This window comes from Crocodylus porosus, unplaced genomic scaffold, assembly GCF_001723895.1.
Source record: "Crocodylus porosus isolate Cpor-Errol unplaced genomic scaffold, CroPor_comp1, whole genome shotgun sequence".
Lineage (NCBI taxonomy): Eukaryota > Metazoa > Chordata > Crocodylia > Crocodylidae > Crocodylus > Crocodylus porosus.
This window is the reverse complement of record NW_017728951.1, coordinates 13,236,945-13,249,319: the sequence shown is the minus strand read 5'-3', so window position 1 is coordinate 13,249,319 and position 12,375 is coordinate 13,236,945. Positions and strand designations below refer to the sequence as shown.

Genomic DNA, 12,375 nt, shown 5'->3' with positions numbered 1-12,375 from the left:
TGCAAACATGAATGAAAAAATAAGTAATCCAAAATGCTCAGTTGTTGAACATATGAGCTCAGGTCCCTTTGGATTAGAAGGTGTTCCCACCTTGAGTGCACAGAGAGAGAACCGGAAGTTTGGATGGGTTAAATGACTTGGCTAAGGCTGTGCAGTAAATTTAGTGGCAGAGACCAGGAATAAGATTTTTTTTCTCTTCTTTCTGGTGCCCTTAGTTGCTAGACCGTAATGCTTCAAAAAGCAGGCAACAGTGAATGCAGTATGCGTTATACAGGCACAGCCTAGGGAGGAAACTGGAAGCTGAGTCAGACTAGCAACAATCTACCTCTAATCTCCCTTTTCACACTTCTGTCTGAGCTGGTTTAAAAACCATTTTCTCATGCCTCTAGCTTCAGAAGTCAGCAGGATTGTCCTAGCTGTTGAGAAGAATCCCTTCTTCGCTTGGTGCATGTTCAGCTGTTATTGGTACCCAGCCTGATCTGAAGTATTCTCATGCAGAAACTGTTGCTGAACCTGTATTTTGCTTGCATGTTTCAGACACTTGTTCTTAAAAAAGGAAAGATCTTGATTTGTTTGAAGCCTCCCTGACTCTGAGAGACACACAGGTGTTGATGCTGTGAGGGAGTTATGCATTAGCATGCTAGGTGAGCTAGACAACGATAACCTATATGTGTAAACCTGTTATGCTGTCCAGAATACCTGGAGTCCCTGCTTCTGTGCTCCTCCTGTACCTGGATTTTGAGAGAGATTGTATGCTATAGCTATTTAAAGTGAAATGGACGGCCTGTAAAATGAGCAACAAACATATGTCAGAACGGTGTATAAGTGGCCATGCCCTATGCATCATGTAACAAAACTGGTAGCTTTAATACAATCAGGAAGGGTAGGATGATCCTGTGATTGAAGCACTGGGATGGCACTTAAGAGATTTAAAGGCAGTTCAGGGCACCCAGTTGGCTATTGTTACCAGACTTGCAGGCCACCCAATCAGCAGGGACAGAAATTACAAATAAACTGGTAGAAGTGATCAGAAACCAGTTAAAATCTGTAGCACGACAGAAGTTTAGCACATAAACCACTTCCAAAATGGCTGAAACCAGTTTAAGATAAACCTGGATGGATGTGGTATCAGACTTAACTGATTTAGGTGAAATCAGTTTATTGAACTTCTGTCCCAGATCCCTGCCAGATTCTAGTTAACTCACAGTCCCCCAGCATCCCAGGATGCTGCAGGACTTTCCCTGCAAACTCCCCCTTGCAGGGTGGGCAGGCAAGCTTTGGCCCAAAGTGTCTGCTCCAGTCAAGCAGGGAGGCATGCTCTAGCGCCCCCCAACTTCTGGCCTGGGCCATTGCAGGTATGTGACTGCATTTCCGGAATCAAAAGTGAATGTCTGTTCACTTGCTAATCGGTTCAGTCTGTGCAGGTTAGATTAAGCTGTAAAGATTGAATCAATTCAGCCTCAGGCTTTTTTGACTGCCTGTACTTAGCCCTGATGACACCAGCTGTTGCTGCAGCAGCTGATCAAGTCTGCCTGTCAGTAAGTCTGCTTGTCTTAGTCCTTGTCCACTTCCTCTGGGGGTGGGGGGAGAACTAAGTAGCAGCCTCCTTTCACCCCCTAGCTGGAGAGCATGCCTTTCAGAGGACTCTGTAGTACACCAGCCAGGGAGCCATGCACGCATGCACACCCTGCTAGTGCTATATTTTTGTAGCACTACGAATGCATACGTGTCCACAAGCTGTTTGTCAGTCCTTTTATGTAGATTGAAGATAACGTTACTTCTTTACTCCTGCCATTTTTCTCCTTATGTATTAAGCTCTTAGGGGCAGGGTCTGTTTCTTATTGTGCATGTGAATAGCACCTAGGACAATGAGGCTGTGATCTAGGCGTGGTAATACAATGGTGTTCACTGTCTCTCTGGTAACCGGCATATGGCAAAAGGGACGCGGGTCTTTGTGAAGGTGGTGACCCAGTGTACTCCCAAAGAGAGAGAGTGACCAAATGTTGTAAATCCAGCAAAGTGCAGGACAAGCTCTGAAAAGGAGGTTTTACCCTACCATAGCAGCAAGCTAGCCAGTCTCCTCCTTGCTTCATCCATCCTAATTCACCTGTAAACTACTGATCCATGCTGGTGAAGCCAAGGAGGACATTCAGATGCCACTGTATCCAAAGTCATAGATGGTTGTGATATTTCCACAAAGTGGTCAGCTGGCAATACACTCTATTCCCATTTAGTCCTCCATATATATATATTGGCCTCCTTAGATGCTCCACAAATTAGATCCTGTGTGCCCAAGAGAGTGAAACACCCAATCTTGAATTGTATGTTTGCCCCACCCATGCGCTAAAAAAGCCTTTTTTACCCCATCACACCACCGCCTCTTGCCCATCGGCCCGTGTGCATTCTTTATGCATCTATAATATTTTCTGCATATTACTTCGGTAGCTTGTCAGATGAAAGTTTTATATAAATGCCTGGTAGCAGAGAGGTAACGATGTCTCCAGAGAATTAATACAGGCTTTGCTTCAGACTCGTGCCAAAGTCCTCCCAGTTGTAAATAGGTTTTTAGTCATTTGGGCAGGGGAAGCAAAGGCAGCTGGATCTGATACTACCCCCATCACTTGTTTGTGTGCCTTAAACAGGCAAACCCAGGGCAGTGCAAGGCTGAGGTGGACCTCTGACCTTTGTCTTGGATGTTCTATTTTAGATGTGCTCTTGCCTTGAGCAGGGTTTGGATGAGATTTTTTTTAAGGTCCTTTGCAGCCCTAATTTTCTGTCAGTTGTTATTACTACATCATCATCATGTTGTGGCTCTTTATTATTAAATTAACTTCTCTTTAAACCCTCAGTGAGTTGTTCGCACTCTGCCTACAGTTCACTCCAGCATGCTTACAAATATTATAGCAAAGTAATACCTCTTCTTGATTGCTGAAAGAGAGCCCTTAAAAATAAAGTGTTAAGGGATACATTTCCTGTGCTGAACAAGGATCAATAAACTGCTGACCAGTTCAAGTGGATATTTCTTGTTCTGCCAAATAGTACGTCCAAAAGTGGAAATGGTAATGCCACACAGGCCTTTTGGATGGATACTTTCTAACACAATATGCATTCACGAGGGCACTGACTTTCAGCATACCTGTATGAAAGCATGATTTTATCTGGGTTTGATCTTCTTCCATTTATATAGCTCCCTCTACTCTCTCCCTCTGCTCACTTTGAATTCAAGATTTCTGGTCAAATGGGGGGCTTTTCAGCGTATAAAGTGAAACAGATTTGGTCCTAATGGAAGAAGTTGTGAACAAAAGGTGCCTACCTCAGTCCCAGAAAAAATGCATCCAAAGTCACTTTGTTCTGAAGACCAGAAGTCCACTGTGCTTCCCTACATTGAGCTAAACTAAAAGAATGGCCCGCAGAAGCAGAGGGTGTATGATATCAGGGGAGAAAAGAGCCCTAGTGCCCAAGTTGTTTCAACTGGGGCTGGAGGATGAAGTCTCTGTTGGGGATATAATTACTGTATGGGCTAGGGACAGAAGTTACACATAAACTGGTTTAAATGATCAGAAACTGGTTTAAACCTGTAACAAAACATAAGCTCAGTGCACATAAACCAGTTTCAAAATGGCCAAAACTAGTTTAAGATAAACCTGGTTGTGAATATAGTATCAGACTTAACTGATTTGGGTCAAACTAGTATATGGAACTTGTGTCCCAGACCCCTTCCTGGTTTAAGTTAAATCAGAGCCCCCCAGCATCCCAGAATGCTTTTCAGCCCTGGGCTGTGCTGTCTGCTTCAGAGAGCAGGGCTGACCCTGCCCATCTCCTTCCTAGCCAGAGCTCCAGCTGGTTGAGAAAGAGGTAGAGACTGCAGGCACAGCAGCTCCGGCCTGGCTTCCCCCTTCCACCCTTGTGGCTCGCTGCTCAAGCAGGGATCCCCCTTCTCCCACAGCTGGGACAGCAGTGGCACGGATCCCAGCCGGCATCTGGCCATGCCACCCGTGTGCTAGCTAATGCTGAGAGGTGTCTAAGTGTGTGTCTCCAATTTCACTGGAACAAAGGCAGACAGAACAGTATCTGGTTACGGCTTTTGGAAATAATCAACTGGTAATGTCCCTCGCCTTACAAATGCCTCGGAAAACCCCAGACATTTCCTCTTATTTAAAAAACCCGCCTGGATGCAGCACGGGGGTCCAAAATGAGAGAGGCTAATTGGACTAATGAGAGAGAGGCTTTTGTTTTCTTGATGGGCTGATAAGCTTTGCATTCTGATAAGCTCCCTGCTGGCTGCCAGCTTGCTTGCTTGCTTCAAAGGCCGCAATCTGTCAGTGTTCAAGAGGGGAAATAGAGAGGTGTAAGAAATGACCTGGCTTGCAATGCGTGGGACCTGTGAGTGCTGTCAGTTTGCTGCAGACTGTAGAAAGAAGCACAGAGAGGGAGACTGAACACTCAGTATCATCAATAGATTCATGCACTGCACCCCTTCTCACTTTGCCTTAGAGTTGTAACCAGGGCCTGGGGTCTGGCAACACTCCCCGCCCCTTGAGCAGCAAGTGGGGAAAAGCCTGGCAAGGGCTGCTTTCCCCTCCCTCTTTGGGCACACCCTAACTGGGGACTCTGCAGGCCGGGGTCGGGGTTTAAATCATGTACGACAGGTGCCTTCTGCAACTGGGGGGGCACCATGGTGGTGAGCAGCAAGCAGGGACTGACAACCGCTTCTGTCGACGGTGGTGAGCAGGGACTGCCCTCAGCTGCCACCAGAGGTGTTGACAACAGCAAGCAGGGATGCAGCCACTGCCAGCGGTGTCGTTGGTGGGGGGGGATGGCAGGTGGCAAGCGGAGACCGCCTGCAGCTGCCGTCCATATTGTCGGCAGTGGTGAGCAGGGACCGCCCATAGCTGCCGGTAGCAGAGTCAGGGCCAAGGGGTGGGTGGCGACGGCTTCAACGGCAGCCAGGCTCGGGGGGGCATGTCTCCCCCCCTCCCCCCCCCCCCGATATGTTGCCTATGGTTTATATCCCTCCCTAATCAGAGCATCCTGCCAGGGCCTGGCCATTCCCCCTCTCTTCAGTTCAGTACTATTGAAGGGAAGGGAGGGCTCACTCTAGCACCCCTCAGCTTCTAGCCTGAGCCACTGCAGGCATGTGCCTGCATTTCCTGAATTAAAAATTCACATCTGTTCACTTGCAAATCAGTTCAATTGCTTCAGGTTAAACTAGCCCGCAAAGATTTAATCAATTCAGGCTCAGGCTTTTTGAATGCCTGTCTCTAGTCATGTGGAATTTATCAGGTAGTCATACATTTATTAGGTAAAATGTTAGATAAATATCTTTTTAATGGCAGCTATTAGTACTTACCTTTTTCTTCTATGCTGATTTCATTTGTTTAGTTTGCTTTTCATGCATGCTACACAAGCTACACTGCATGCAATCGTATGTAAAACCTCATCAAGATTTTTTCAGTGAGGCTTTTTGCATCAGGAAATAACAGTTCGTCAAAACCGGATAATTTCCTACCCCTCACTAGTATTGATAATCAGTGCAGATAGCTATGTCTGATCACTTCAGCCAGTGGCCTGTCCGAGTCATTTAAGTAACTATTACCTCAGAAAAAAACCAGCCAGATGAAAAGTTTATATCAAACAGGGGCTGCCCAGCTCCTCTCGCAATTCAGATTGAAGGAGCACAGCCTACCCACAAAAAAAAGTCCTGTCCTGTCCCCTGTTAACCCCATGCAGTCAGAGGTATCATAAATCCTCGCCTCCTTTTTGAGCAATGAATAGGGCCCTGTCCGGCCTGACCAGCACTGGAAACTCTACTAAACCTCAGGGTGGGAGTCCTTAAACACCAGCCTGTCAAACAGATAATGGGGAAGATGGTTTTAATTGCGTTTTAAATAACAGTGCTGTTATTTCTATTATGTACTTTCAAACTTTTCTGAGTACTGAGGAAAGATGGGTCTTGTGGTTCCAGCACCAGACCAGGAGTCGAGAGAGCTTCGTGCTCTTCCCAGCAGCCCACTGTGTGCGATGTTAGTCACGTCATTTAAGCTCTGTTGCTGCACAACTCTCTAGTAGTCTGCTACAGATACCTGTCGTTAGCTGAGATGCATATAAATGGCAGTAGGAATAAAACCAATGTATATTTATCTTTCTTTCTTTTTTAAAGCCTAACCCTAAACCCTGCTTCCTGCAACCTTCCCCCTTCCCACCAAAATAAAAGGAAGCCAGACTCCTAACCCTTGAGATAAGCTAAAATCTTCAGCACGCACCAGAGTTAAAAGTTTCAGATCCTTTTCAGACCTTCAAACTCCTCTATATCTCACCAAAGTATCTAAGCCCTGCCTGAGATTTTAAAAAGAAATAACTATAACAGTCTTCCTTTTCTTCTCTCTATGCGCATGCATGTGTATGAGACATTACAGAAAAGTTAGTTAAAAAAAAAGTTTGCATTAAGCTTTGAATACGGTAAGATCCACCAACATGCCCGTCTCCTGCAGAAGCGAGTTCCATCGCGTGGTCCAGCGTCTCTTAGGGTACTGTCCTTCTCGCCAGGCTTCCCCTGGTTTGTTTGTTGGTTAGCAACTTCGCTCTCGTCTGGTGGAATATAACAGTAAAGGGATGTGATAGTGGCAAAAGGAGAGTCAGTCTCCTATTAAGTAGAGACAGTCCCCCTTGAGCATCTGAACTTTGAACTGGTCTCTGTTTACTAGGGAACCAGTTTAGAGCTGAGCTTTGAGATGTGTTCACAGCACCCTAGGTTGCCAAGCAGGCAAGCTGCTGTGTTTTGTACCAGATGTTGCTTTCTCAGGGTCTGCATCCTCATTGCTAGAGCCAATGAGTTGTAATAATCAAGTCATAGTAAGAGAGAAACTCATGTTTAAAGATACTGGCTCTTATGTAATGGGGAGCCATGTTTTGTGCATGCCCCAGTAAACACTTGGCACAATCCCCATGGGCCAGTAAAGGGAAGTCATGCACCCAGGACTCTCAAGAGTTCTCTGAAACTGTTTGGCACCAGTCAGTAGCTACATATGAGCACCATTGCCATAAAATAGATTTAATTCATATGGCAGAGATCAGAACTGACCTGTTTCAGCAACCCATGCTGCCTCTACTTGAGATGAACCAAAATCTCTACTCTGTCTTCTGTTTCAGCTGGTAAGCAAGACGGTCACAAATATCCAAAAGTCTAATTCCAGTAGCCAGCGGTGGGTACTTGCCAGGCATTCACCATATACTCTCCATACTTTCAAAATGCCATCTGGATTCTTGATTAAAGCAAATATTATGCTAATTCAAAGTATATGGACTATCTCAGCAGCATTGGCTATGAATGCCGTTCCACTAAAATCTGTGACGGGCTCTATTTGTCAAACTTCTTGGAGGAATTTTTTGAGCGTGATGGGAAAATATTTAGCGTCTAAAAGCTATTGAAGGAAAAATCAGTGATAATTGTTAGGTGATTTATGAATTCTGCTGGATTGAGGGCTTAGTTCTACTCCCAAATGCTTTTCTGCTGAGAGATTACCAATAAGTTCTGGCTCTTTGTTTTACACTTTCTGCCGAGAAAGTTAAATACAAATATTTTCTCTCCTTATTAAAAGTCAGTATATTGCAATCTTTATTTTGGATTTAAAAACCCCTGGCCTGCATCTCAAATTATCACAAGCTATGTGCCCGGATAAAATGTAGCTTCTCTGACCTTTTAAAATTGCTCTTTTTGTTATTGTTGCTTTATCCTTCAGCAGAGATTCGGGGAGAAAAATGCTGTTAAGATGCTATAAACATCCTAGTGTGTTCATACTTTCAAGAGCTGAAATGACCTCTACTCAGATACTGTCTAAATGGATAGGAAATTGGATGAAAGTTTTTTTTTTTTTATTAAGAAAACCCTTGTATTAAGTTTTATGAGAACATAATCAGTTCATCCCCAACATGGTCACTAACAGAGAAGCACTATATTTGTGGTTTTTTCTTGTCCGTATATTTCTCTACAGTACAGTTTTTCTTTGTGGTCATTATTATTTACCATCCCAAATCTGAAGGTTAAATCTAAACTATTCAAGCAACCTGCTATGTCTGGTAGATACATATGCAGATTTAAGCCTCAGCTACAATGGGTAATACCATTTTCTCAGCCAGATAGCATGGGTAATACCTTTATTACTACTTTGTGGTTTTCATGTTGTTCCTGAGTCTGTGTAGCTAGCATATTTATTACAGCCTTCCCTCTGATTTATTGTACCAAACTCAGAGCAGTGCATACGTCTTGCAGCGGGCAGCGGTTCTGAAGGTTGTTCTTCCAAGTAGTTGCCAATTCAGACTGATTTACCTTATGTTTTCTTTTACTTCCTCCCCATTTATCTCAGACAGCTTGTATTGGACTAGGTTACTTAACTGGTTTGGCAAGCGGATCTGGGATCCTTTTTCTAATATGAGCATTCATAAAAAAAAAAATAAAGTGTGTGTTGACTTTTTTCTGGAAAACCTCTTGAGCCTAGTACTGAAGCTTTGCATCCCAGGCAGTAGCAAATTAGAATTTCTCTAAAAACCCCACGGGGAAACCCTCCCATGGCTTGGTTAGAGTGTGGTGCTAATAACATCAAGGTTGCTGTTTGATCCTTGGATGGACTAGAACAGGGGTGGGCAAAATGTGGCCCGGGGGCCAGATGCGGCCTGCCAGGCCATTCTATCTGGCCCGCGGGGTCCCTAAAAAATTTAGAAAATTAATATTAATCTGCCTGGGCTGCCTGTCATGAGGCCCTCGATGGCTTGGCGAAACTCAGTAAGCGGCCCTCCACCTGAAATAATTGCCCGCCCCTGGACTAGATAATCTCTTGAGATCCTTTCCAGCTTACTTCTTTATTATAATTTTCATTATCATTTAGTTATTGTCTTAGCTGGGACTGCAAGCTGTAGCTGGCATTGGTGTTGAACATTGTCTCGATGTCTCAATAGTATGCTATTGAGCAGGGCTGTCCCTAGGGGGCACAAATTGGGGCAACCGCCCTGGGCCCCGTGCTTTGGGGGGGCCCTGTGGAGCCAGGCAGAGCGGGGTGGCGATGCCATGCTGCCACCGGCTTCACGTCTGGTCGCTCAGACCTGCCGCCAAATCCACTGCTGAAATTGGCACATCCGGCTGCTTCCACGCTCCCGCCAAGTCTGCCACCGGCTTCCTCGCGTCCAGAGGTGGGGCCCCCACAAGCTGATTTGCCCTGGGGCCCACACCCTACTCTGATCATTTCTGCTATTGAGACACTGAACTATGAACTATTGAGCTAATACTACTGAACTATGTCTCTGTAGTACAAAATTAGGACTTTCTTTTGTTTCTTACATAAAATTTATCCTGAAATTCATCACAGGTCAGCATTGATACAACATGCAGGATACTCGATAATATTTTAAAAATCTAAACAGTGTATGCACATGCTTTTGTAATGCATAGTTGAAATCAAAGATCACTCCCATATGCGTTGAATATAGCCCTGTCCTTTTAATTTACCAGGCCTTGAAACACCCCATGTTTTAGAGATCTCCCTTTTTAAAGAGGTTGCTTCAACGAGCACTAAAAATAATTAGCAGAATCTATTTGAGGTAGAGGTAAGTTTTGAGAAACAAGTCTTATACTGAAAGAAAGAAAAACTATGGGAATACCTGTTTTTCTACCTACTGAGAAAGCTCGTGTTATTCCTAAGTAAAATTGTTTTCCCATGATAGAGATTAACAAAAGAAATACACTTCCTCTATCCATTAGACTAATTAATTTCCAAGCACACCGCAAGTAAAAACATGTAAAGATCCTGGAGAGTGGTCCCTAATTATGAAACATTTTCAAAACATTAGCTTGACAATCTGTAAAGTGTAAATGAATGAAACTACTCCTATGCACACTACTTAGAACAGCTCATTTCAGAAAATAATTTTTTCATTTTTGGTCAAAACATTTTGAAGTCTACATTTTTCAGTACAAATCAGCTCTACAGTCTTCATCAGAAGATTATATTTGTTTTCCAAATTATTCACCTGGAATCTTTCAATTGAGGTTATGTCCTAAATCATGCTATAGTGGTGAAATACAAGGGCTAATACTGGTGATCTTTTTATCTGTTCCAGGCAGAATATGAAATTGCTCCGGATGAAACACTGGGAGAGAAAGGAAAGGAAATCATGATGAAATACCTCACCCCAGAGGTAAGGAGCAAAAAATGCTATTATTGAAGAAACTTAAGATAGAGCTTTGCTAAACAGATCTGTTATAAGATCTATAAACTAGTGGTCTGAAGTTTATTGGTATTGCCATATTTTCTTGCATACAAAGCATAGCTTTTTCCCAAAAATCATCCCCCCCCAACAAAACTGTGCGTATTAAGGGAAGCTGATTCTTTGCCTGAGATAGAAGCACCCACTTTGATGCAGCAGCTGTGGCATTATTAACCACAGGCAGCTCAGGAGTCAGTTGACTTAATGGCTTATCCATTTTTCACTCCACAGGTGTTGATGTTTGTCTCCTTTCTAATGGTTTTGGTAGTCCACTAATCAAGCTAGCCTTTCTTAGGACAGTTTGCTGCATGATAAGTGTTTGTGGTCTCTGTCCTCCTATTTTACAACCATGAAAACTCCTTAGCTCTTTTCAAAATCGTAGATCCACCCATGGTGAGCAGTCTTCAGCAGCAGCTGGGATATCAGCTTTAGTTAAGCAAAAAAGGGAGTGAGAGTCAGCTGAAGACTAGGTTTGGTCTCTGCTCTATGCAGGCATAACTGGAAAAAATCTTTTTTTTCTTCCATTCTGCCTTTCAGAAACAAGGCATACTGTATATTGTTTTGGGTCATGTTGTATGTGAGAAAAATTGGTAATCTTCTGGAAACAAAAAAGAAACTGTTATGAAAATGGCCAAGTATAAATGCCTTCAAATTTCAATCTAGAAGTTGGTTTTAAAAGATAATGAACTTTCTATGGACCTTGTTTACTCACTGATGCATAGAGGGTTTCCCTGGTCTCTTCTTTTTCTGTATGTCATGCACATACGGTGTGACAAATCTCTAACACGGGGACTACCATTAAAAAGTCAACAATTGCTGACATTACATATTTAGTTCCTACAGAACAGTCTGGAAGGTGTTAGCAAATGGCAGTTTTATCGCGGTGAGCATTGCATCTTGATGAGAGGTGAATGAAACTCACTGTTCATATATCCGAGGTGAGTATTTTGTATAGTATAAAAATGGACTACTATTCTTTGGCCACTTTCTTTAGCCATCAGAGGTCCAGGTTTAGGATTATTTCCTTTTCTTATCAATTCCTTGATGGGCTTCAGCATACCTTCTAGGGAAGGTCTTGGAAAAGATTATCAAGGAGGCCATCCTTAACAGACTAGCTGAAGACAATATCCTGAGGGATACCCAGCATGAGTTTGTTATGGGTAGGTCTTGCTTAACCAATCTCATTTCCTTTTATGACCAGGTGACTTATCACCTGGACAAGGTGGAAGAGATCAACATCATATACTTCGACTTTAAAAAGCCTTCAATCTGGTATCCTACGATCACCCCTTCGCTAAACTGGCTAACTGCAGCCTTGACGTCACCACGATCCCTAGCTGGGGAACTGGCTCCACAGTAAGACCCAGAGGGTGGTAGTCAACAGGAGCCAATCGTCTTGGTGCACTGTGACCAGTGGGGTCCCACAAGGCTGTGTCCTAGGGCTTATACTGTTTAACATCGTTATCAGTGATGTGGACATTGGTGTCAGAAGCAGACTGGCCAGGTTCGCCGATGACACCAAACTCTGGGATAAAGCATCCACACATCACATAGGAGGGTGGTCCAGGTGGATCTTTTCCAACTCTTGAACTGGGCGGACGAGAACCTGATGGTGTTTAACACCGAAAAATGCAAGGTTCTCCACCTTGGGAGGAAAAACCTGCATCATGCTTATAGGCTCGGTAGTACTACAGATGGAAGGGACTTGGGGGTCCTGGTTGACCACAAGATGAACATGAGCCTTCAGTGTGATGCTGCGGCTAGTAGAGTGAGCAAAACACTGGCTTGCATCCATAGATGCTTCTCAAGCAGATCCCGGGACGTTATTCTCCCACTGTACTTGGCCTTGGTGAGGCCGCAGCTGGAGTACTGCGTCCAGTTTTGAGCTCCATGATTCAAAAGGGATGTGGAGAAGCTTGAGAGGGTGCAGAGGAGAGCCACGCACACGATCAGAGGGCAGGAAAATAGACCATATGATCAGAGGCTGAAAGCAACGGGGCTATTCAGCCTGGAAAAGCGCAGGCTCAGGGGTGATCTGGTGGCCACCTATAAATTTATCGGGGTGCTTATCAGGATCTGAGGGAACGTCTGTTCACCCGAGCCCCCCAAGGGAAGACA

The 12,375-nt window shown here is 44.2% G+C and overlaps 1 protein-coding gene across 3 annotated transcripts in view; it reads left to right on the top strand.

The window, feature by feature from the left end:
• The window catches only part of GRK5 (G protein-coupled receptor kinase 5), a 246,041-nt gene that overhangs the window by 157,678 nt on the left and 75,988 nt on the right, over positions 1-12,375 (top strand). For 2 of the 3 annotated variants that reach the window (XM_019556061.1, XM_019556062.1), the window contains exon 4: positions 10,111-10,188. In XM_019556061.1, the coding sequence (XP_019411606.1) occupies positions 10,111-10,188 (78 nt within the window). Of the gene's footprint in view, positions 1-10,110; positions 10,189-12,375 lie in introns of those variants that run through there. The other variant, XM_019556063.1, reaches the window with a different exon arrangement.